This window comes from Sorex araneus, chromosome 2 (assembly GCF_027595985.1).
Source record: "Sorex araneus isolate mSorAra2 chromosome 2, mSorAra2.pri, whole genome shotgun sequence".
Lineage (NCBI taxonomy): Eukaryota > Metazoa > Chordata > Mammalia > Eulipotyphla > Soricidae > Sorex > Sorex araneus.
Genome location: NC_073303.1, coordinates 344575732 through 344585188, shown reverse-complemented (window position 1 = coordinate 344585188; position 9457 = coordinate 344575732). Strand labels below are relative to the sequence as shown.

The 9457-nt window shown below is 40.8% G+C and overlaps 1 protein-coding gene across 6 annotated transcripts in view; it reads left to right on the top strand.

Moving 5' to 3' along the window:
• The first annotated feature begins 562 nt into the window (after nucleotides 1-562).
• The window catches only part of NOL4 (nucleolar protein 4), a 302404-nt gene continuing 293509 nt past the window's right edge, over nucleotides 563-9457 (top strand). For 2 of the 6 annotated variants that reach the window (XM_055126525.1, XM_055126530.1), the window contains exon 1: nucleotides 563-1921. In XM_055126525.1, the coding sequence (XP_054982500.1) occupies nucleotides 1658-1921 (264 nt within the window). In that variant the 5' untranslated portion in view covers nucleotides 563-1657. Of the gene's footprint in view, nucleotides 1922-2819; nucleotides 2942-3026; nucleotides 3122-9457 lie in introns of those variants that run through there. The other 4 variants (XM_004606053.2, XM_004606052.2, XM_055126526.1 and 1 more) reach the window with 3 other exon arrangements.

The following is a 9457-nucleotide window of genomic DNA, read 5'->3' as shown; positions in this document are numbered from 1 at the left end:
CGGGGCGGGGGGGAGAGGGGAGTGGGAGGGGTGGGGGTGAAGGGAGAGGCAAGAGGTTTAGTGTGTGGAGCTGCTCGCGCTCCGCCCGGGCTGTCAGCCCCGGCTGCAGCCGCCGCCAGCCCTTATCCGGAGCCGCGCGCACCACCCTGCGCGCCCCGCGCCCCCGGCCCCCCGCCTCCCACTCACGCACGCACTCGGGCCGGCCGGGCGGGAGCCGATGACCCTTTGGTAATTGCCGGGACCGGCTGCGGCGGCGACACCGCGGGGACCCGCGCTGCGCCTTCCCGCTCGGGGCTCGGGGCTCGAAGGACGTCGGCGCGGGGCCGGCCCGCAGAGCCGCTGCCCGGGACGGGCGCGGGCCTCGGCCCGGAGTAGCATCCCAGAGGAGCGGCCGCAATCCCCGCGCGAGGAGGATGGCAACTCCCCTCTTTCCAGCTCGGTAACAGACGCATGGAAATCCCGAATGGAGGAGCCGCGGATTTCATCTGCTCGAGAGCATCGTCCCGAGGAACTCGTATTTGGCCACTCTGAGCAGGGGAGGGGGTGTCCGTGACGTGGCAGGGTGGGGGGAAATAAACATCCGAAACCTCCCGAGCGAGCGGCAAACTGGAACCGAGTGGGCGACACGGATTTGGATTTCATGCAGAGGGTTTTAAGCATCTGTGTCAGAAACTTCTATGCCTTGTCCCCAGTTAAGCAGAAACCCTAGGCGTCCTGTCCGGAGACCCCTGTCATTACACGGGACTCTTGCTGCCAGCGGCCTGCCTGTCTGCACCCACGTCCCCTCGGGAACGGATACCAGTTTGGGATGCCACCGTCCAGCCCGTAGAACTCTGGCCGGATCGTCACGAAGGCTCGGCTAATTCTGGGACTTAACTTAGAAGCGAGGGGCGGGGGAAGGCACCCAGTCGAAATTCATCGCGAGAAATGACATTTTAAGCTGGTTTTTTTGGGGGGGAATAAAAGACCAAAAAAAAAAAAAAACACCCTTGAAGAGCATTTCGTGTCTGGCCGGATTTGATAGGCTTAACAGCATGACAGGTAAGAACTTTCTTTCTTTCTAGTCCCTTCGCGCCCCCAGACTGGGCAGGCCCAAGGGAAACAGGACCCTGGACGAAGGGAGCGCAGGGACCCGGGTGTCCTTTGGGGTTCACAGGCCCCCCGCCCGGCGGCTGCTTGAGAGAGAGAGAGAGAGGCGCGCAGCCCTCGCTCCTGGACCACGGGGCCAGTGGCTGGAGAATCTTCTGGGGCGCGCGCGGGGAGGCGGCGCTGCGCTCCACCTGCCTGGCCCGGACGCAGCCCCCCGGGCGAGGCGTCAGGGGACCACCCCAAGTCCATATTGGGATTCTTCCTCCACCCCGGAATGGGATTTTAACGGATTCAAAACTCGGCTTTTCTGGGCCGGATGCTGCTGGGATGGTCCTAGGTTTGCAGGATTAAGAGCGGCCAGAGAGGAGGAAAACCTGCGAGACATTTGCCATCACGGATGCAGCGGACACTTGGGAGCGCTGGGCATTGACTGCTGCTGCCCAGCCGGACCCTCTTCCCCTCGGCCGGGTCGAGCCCGCGTCCGTGCCCGGGGCTGCTTGGTTCATGAGCCCGGGGTGAACAGGTGCCGAGAGCGCGGGGAGCCGCGGGGCGGCCGGCCGCCGGGGCCATGGAGAGCGAGCGCGACATGTACCGCCACTTCCAGGACTGGTGTCTCAGGACTTACGGGGATTCGGGCAAGACCAAGACGGTGACCCGTAAAAAATACGAGCGGATCGTCCAGCTCCTCAACGGCTCCGAGTCGAGCTCCACGGACAACGCCAAATTTAAATTCTGGGTCAAATCGAAGGGATTCCAGCTGGGCCAGCCCGACGAGGTCCGCGCGGGTGGCGGAGGCGCCAAGCAAGTGCTCTACGTGCCCGTCAAGACCACGGTGAGTGACTCGCCCGCTCCGGTTATTTGTCTGCGGGAGCTGCCAGCGGGGAGGGAGAGGTAGGGGCAGAATCGGGGAGCCCGGAGCCACCGTCGGCTCGGGCGCCCCTCCGCCGCCCTTCGCCGCCGTCCCCATCCCCAAAGTCACCACTGCTCCCTTGGGCCAGGCGCACTCCCCCCCACCCCGCGTGGCGGGGGTCTTTGTGGTTCTTTATATCAAAGTGGCAGCGCAACTCTGGAGTCCGAGGCCCCCCCTCGCCGACCTTCCGGCGCTCGGACCCACGGCTGGAGCTTGCTTCCCCGGCTCGGGCGACGTCCTGCGTCCTCGGGCTGGGCCATTGTCCCACGTCCTTAGCTCGGCGCCTGGAGCGCACCCCGCCGCCGCGCATAAAGGCCACGCTGGGAGCCCCGCCGCACGCTCTGATAATAGACGATTCTGATCGATAATCTACAGTGTCTCCTTATTGGCACAAAGCCCGAATGTGGCGCTCGTCCTGGATATGGGGGTTCCCTCCTCCTCCCCCTCTCCCCCCTCCCCGATCACGTTTTATTGTTCGACTGTCGCCGGGGAGACGCGGGGCTGTCCGATCGTCTTGATCACTCCCAGAGATCTTGATCTTGCCGCGACTATTGAGATTGTAGATAACGTCCTGGAGATTCCCCCCCCCCTCCCCACCCACCCCACCCTATTCCCTTCTCCATTCCACCCTTTCATAAATAAAGCAGCTGCTACATAATGAACCACAAAGAGAGATGGGTCGGAGCGCTATCCTATGGTGTTTGCATTTGTTCCTTGTTCTGGGATGGCTCTGTAGTAGTGTCTTGGCCACAAATCTCTAAGCCCAGGCACTGCAAGATGCTGGCATCGAGAGCCTAGTGCATCTCTGAGCCTTCCAGGTCAGAAACCTTTGAGGTTGAGGAACCATAGCAGCGTCAATTTCCTTTCCAGAAGATGGGAGCTGTGGGCTACAAGTAGGATTGCTGATCCCATGCCTAAGACCTTTTTCTTCGCAGCGTTACGGTGGGTACATTTGGAGTAGGGGTGGGGGAGGGTGTCTGGCATCCTTTGCATTTTTGCCTAGCTCCGGGTTTTCTTGAGCATTTGCTCTCCTCCCTCCCTTGCTGGAACTGTTTCTCCTGCAGTTTTCCTCCAGGATGCTAGAAAGATGTCTTGAGAGCTTTTCTTCTGTCTCAAACAGAGGTATATGCAATTGGATATATATGCATGAAAGGTTTTTTTTAAAAGACGATTTGGAGGACTCGGTTTTTAGGTTTGGAAAGCAGTTTATGGTTTCTTGATATGTTGCATGAAAGAAATGCATTTCTTTTGTAAAATTTATATGAAATGGGAAATGTAAATAAATGGAAAAATCGAAACACATGAAAGTTTTGATTTTAAAGATGTACCATTTTGAAAGGTATCTAGCGGGTAAATAGATTCATAAATGCAGACTATAACATTTGACATTGCCAAAGACAATGTGGAGATTATGATCTTGTTTTATTAAATAATGAGAACTGAATGGATAAGGTTTAGAATTGAGATTTATTTACATCTGATGAGTCAGAACTGTTTCAGAGAGAATGAAATACTTGATTCATTTGTTTTGGGGTTAATTTATGAACGTGGTTAAAAATCATGATTAGACAAGGTAAATTAGAACCCAGAACATAAGAGTGTATTGTCTTTTGAGAAATATTAGGTGAATTAAATGAATAATATGATTATTTATATATATTTACCTAAATGTTAATATGTTTAAGGAAATTACTGGCTAGGAAGCTTTTTTTTTTGAATCATTATATTTTGACTTAGATTTCCCGTTAACTTTACTTCAGTATTGGTTTAATGAGTTTAGTACTCCTAAGGATTTGATTACATTTAGTACATATATTGATGCACTTTTGAAGCATTAATTAAAAATTCTTTATGACAAGTTCCATAACAATTACAGAACCACTAATATAAATTAAGATGTCACTGATTTAAACTAGAATCCAGATGCTCATTTTTCAATATTTTCATTCAAAAATAATGGAGTTAAAAAATTACTGCTAAGGCATCTAATTTAAAATGATAATTCTACATTTTTCTTTTCAGGAAAGATTCCATCTATAGGAGGAAATGTAATCTATCAGATGATGGTCTTAGATAATGGTTTCTCTAAGTATTTAAAAGCTTTGCTTTTCATTCAAGATTGTTTTGAAATGTTCAAGAGGGTTTTAATTCATGAACTCTTCCATTGCTCTTTATGAAATTTTTATGCTGTTCCTAAGAGAATCATAGGCTCCTCCTTCTCTGAGAGACAGCCAATCATCATCTCAATGAGTTTACATTTTTTTAAGATTCCTTTTTTATCATGTATTTGCTCACATTTCAAATTATTTTGTCCCATAAAAATATATTGATTCATTTGAAGAGTAGCAGAAGTATAAAATAAGCAGGAAGGTGAAAATCTATTTTCTTTTAATTCTCATCCATATATTGATTGAAGGAACAATATTTGAATCTTATTTACAAGAAGACTGAGCTATTTGAGACTTGAAGGTTCATGGCTGGCTTTGCTGTCAGAGATTTGAGCATGGAGTTGCAGTAACCCCTCTGCTGCTGATAATTAGACATCATTATGCTGCAAAAAGGGAAAGAGAAGGGGAGGGGACAGGCTTGGGCTAATTAACTACTTTGTTTAATGAAAGAAAGGGAGACTGATAGCAAATGGCAGGTCATACTAAAACAGTAGGCACCACATAGGCCTAATGAAGAAGCTTGTTCTTATTTTTCCAAAAGAATAGGTGGACCTTTGTAAATATCCTTTCCTCTAAAGCCTCAATATAGCTGATCAAGCAAGTGACAACTGACTTAAAATAAGGAATACTGGAAGATAAACATGCCTTTCAGTATTAGTCCTAGACACGCCTAAAGCTGATAGAACCTAGCTGTTGATGTTTAGATTACTCTGTGAATGAGGAGATACTATTTGGTCACCAAGCAACGGCATTTTGCAACTCAGCCATTTTAGGTCTAGAGTGGGACCTCTGACGTGTGCTTGCACACACACGTGCATTGTCAGACAGTTTATTGGGCACTGTATCTAAGTTATGTTCCATACCGGCACTATTATTTTCTGTATTCTCTAGATAAAGATACTAGAAATCAAGAATAAAATGATGAGTTATTTAATTATGCTTAAAAAGATATAGCATGTACCTTACATTGACTCCTAAGTTTCTAATCTGTGATTATTTTAAATTATATTGCTGTGATTATCTCATTTTATATCTTTGATAGTTCAAGCTCAGTTGTAGAAGGGTTTGATCTGACATTTTGTTTTCATCAACATTTAGTTGAAATGTTACTTCTACAACTTAAACTATCTAAATACATTGTACCTCTTGATAGAAAAGTAAACATAGAGATAACCAGAAAATTTCTAAAATACTCCATTGGCAACATGATCAATGCATTATCATGCTTTACCAAAAAAAACAGCTCTACTGTATAAAGACAATATGTAATTTGGTAAACTCAAATTTTTGTCTTTTGGTTTTAAGCAATCTAGGTAGTGAATATCTAAATTGTACAATTAAAATATACAAATAAGTTTTTTCCTTGATGTGTAGCTGCAGGAACAAACACTTAGGTCTAATTTTTTCGCTATTCTTGTATTTCCCCCTATTTTTTGTCTAGGGAACACAAAGTGAATTTCAATCCAGAAAAGAAAATGCATGATCTTTATTTATATCATTTAAAGATTATTCATTTCTGCAATCTGTAGCCTCCAATTTTATATTGTTCTTGCTGTGCATACTACTAATTCATTACTGTACAGTGATTAGAATGAATATTCATGGGCTAGTTCATAGTTACAAGGTTTTTTCTTTTGCTTTGTTTTTTTCTTTTTAGTTCAGACTTTGCTTTAATTATACATTTCTTCTATTTTACATTACACTGAGGGAAACAATGCCTTCCGGTCAATGCATTTTCACCTGGCCTACCCTCATGCCTGAGGTATACATCTCATGGTTTAGGCCTCAATCTAGAATTTCATACAGAAATTTAGAAAAAGCTGAGCAATAGTGCCAGTTGTATGTTATGAGTTTGTATATATGGCACAGAAACAAATCACAATAGTAATCATCAAGAAATAACCAAATTGGGGTTTTTCCAATTATACTTCTTCAGTGTTCATTGCCATCCACAGCTCATTTATTTTTTTTTTCTTCAAGTATTTTGAGACCCTTATAGCTTAGTATTTGGGATCACTAAGATTTCAGGTTCAAATCTCAGCTGTACAGCTTGTTTAATGGCCCAGTGGAATAAATCCGTTATGGCAAGACCTTAGCACCACGTGAACATAAGTTGAGAAAGAGTGGAGACCTTGTCTGGCATGAATGTTTAGGAACAGGGGGCTTGTAGAGATAATTCCCTTGGTACAGGGAGAGAATAAACCTGTTACTATTTGAAGACTATCCCATATTTTTTCTTAAGTGACTTATTTTTCACTTTTCCATTGCTTCTTGTTTTATTTGAAACTACAGTGAAGGACATATTTTAGCATTTACATATATAACATTAATAAATCTTCTGAACCAGCTGGGAGTCTAGTATTCATAATTTTGTATTCTAGATTTTCTGTGTAGGAGAGAGGAACGTTGAAGAAACAAATACAGGAATTTGGAAGCAGAATTTCCAGGAATTCTATTTCCATGTCAAAAATAGTAAATACATTTCCCAAAATACTCTATTTGCTAAGATTTCTTATGACTATCTCAGAAAGATGAAAGGGAATGTGATATCTTATAGGTTATATTCATTTTCACAATTCTGAGATAACAAGATAAACTCCACGACACTATGGATGGTTAGAAACATGGAAGGGAGTAGATTTTAGGCAAAAATTTAAGATCAGGATTTGGGGTTTACCAAAAGTAGAGAATGAAGAGGTTTCCTAACTAAAATGTCAATTTTCTCTTTGTAAATATCAATAAAAACAATTGCCTGGATAGTTTCGGAGATGACTTAATTATAATTCATGTACATATTGGTTATGGAGTATAGGCCTAACACATAGTAAATTCTATAAAAAGAACTGATGTGGACCAGATAGGTGATACAGCAGACAAGTCTCTTGCCTTGCGTGCTATCCATCAGGGTTTCATCCCCAGCATCCCATAAGGTAATCCATGCCAAGAGGCTGAAGTAAGCCCTGAGCACCACTGGGTGTGCCCCTACCAGAAAAAAAAAAGGAGAATAATTGTTTTCTAAGTATTACTAACAAAAACAGCATTCTGTAATTGCAGTTAGTGATATGATTTAGCTCAAAATCACATTGTAATGGTAATAGATAAAACTGTAATATTCTAACAGTTTAAAACTATACATAAGATAATTTGTGTGCATTATTCATATACTCCTTATGCACTCCCCATTTTTAGAATGGCTTTGTATATGTAAAAATGAAACATTCACATTATTTTAAGTATATAAATCAAGAGGATAGAAAAACATTTAAAAGTAGACATACTAAATCCTCATGTGGATATTACCACTATAAAATTTCAAATTACAGATTCATTACAGATTTATCACTAAATATTTATACCAATAAGATTAGATATGATTTATATAATAATTAATATGATAGAAGTAATTTACCACATATTAATAATTTACCGTATATTGATAATATATGTTAATTTAAATAAGAATAGCAAAATAAATGCAACAAGAGAATTAGAAATTCATGAAGCTTAAAATATTGCTAATAAATAGTGGCCTTTTTGTAGAGATATCTATTTCTGGAATTAGCATAAATTATTAAGAAAAACATTAAAAAATAATTTTTATTTGTTCAACTACAAACTTCACTTTGTTACAGTATCATTGACTTTTTACACTGGTAGAGAAAAACAAGCATTTTTACTTTTCACCTCATTCTTGTTAAAATATAATTATGCATTTTATTTTATAATGTATGTTATCAGATTTATTCTATCTTGCTTCTTATATTTGTTCTTATTTTGATCTCTTAGCATCAGTTCTATTGGCAAATTATTTGATTTGATCAATCTTTTGCTTCACTAATTACTGGTCTTTTTCTAAAGAATTTATGTGCCATATTATTTGAAGATTCTATGCCATGGAAAAAATGTATGACAACTTAATTAGGCATAATTTCTTTACTCACTTTCTACTAGAATATTGTAGGTGTTACGTTTGCTTTAAAAATTGTAAGACAAATTTTTTTCAACTTTTATTTTCACTTTTTTATCCTTAAAATGAAATAATTTCACTTCATTGTATTTTGAATTCATTTTCTTATTGAAATTCTTCTAATTGCGTTAATTTTTATAGCTTCACCTATGTCTGTGCTCTGGTGACTTAAAGTATGGTCTAATGACTTATTGCGTATCTTCTGAGATTTACATACACATTTAGGATTTTCTTCTACTGGGTATTTCAACCAAGGTGTCTCTAATACCTCAAAAGAACATATCTGAAAACAACTATTTTTTCCTCTGTATTCTATCCTTATTCCTCTAATCTAACACCTCTTTTATTTTCTTTTTCCATGGGTGACAAGACAATTTTTCACCTCTACCCCAAGTCTGTGTAACATGTTCTTGATATCTCAGTATAGTCATCATTGTTCTTTTCTCAGTAAATAACCAAATCTCAAAATAGTTGATTCTATCATTGACTTATGGTTGATTCTACCATCAAAATATGGTTACTTCTACCAATAATATTTTCTTACTCTATTCTTATTATGCCATATCATGCATCTATTTCTTGCTAATTTGATGATTTTCCCAAAAACTGTTTTGAAGATGGAAGTTTGTTCCCAGTGCCTTTCTTAATGTGTGACATATAACATTGGTAGTAATAGTTGAATAAAAATCACTTCCTAGCTTAATGTTATATGGTAGAAATGTCTTACTATTGCCATAGTATAAATTATTTCAGAGTTATTTAGGGAACTACTTTTTATTTTAAAAATCTATTTTATTGTGGTAAAAGCACATGTATAGTTATCTTCTTGGTCATTTTTAAGTGTCAAGTCCAGTATCATTAAATATACATATAGTGTTCTGAAACAAATATCCAGAATTTTTTATCTTGAAAAATTTCTGTACTCATTAAATAATTTCTCTTTTTTGCCCTTTTTTCAGTCCCTTATAACTATCATTCTACTTTTGGTCCAGTGAATCTATTTTAAATATCTCATAAAAGTGGAATAATATAGCACTTTGTCTTTTTGTGACTTATTTCATTTGGCAGTGTCCTCAAATTCATCTGTGATATTATGTGGGATAATATTTTTTCTCATGAGACTGAATAATCTATCATATGTATATACCAAATTTTATTTATGTGTTAATCAATTGAACATTTGGATGGCTTCCATCTCTCTTGGCCATTGTGTATAATGTTGTATTAATGTCGTTGTGAGATATTCTTTAAGACCCTGCATTTATTACCTTTGGTTCTATGCCCACAAGTGATTGCTGGATCATATAGTAGTAGTTCTGTATT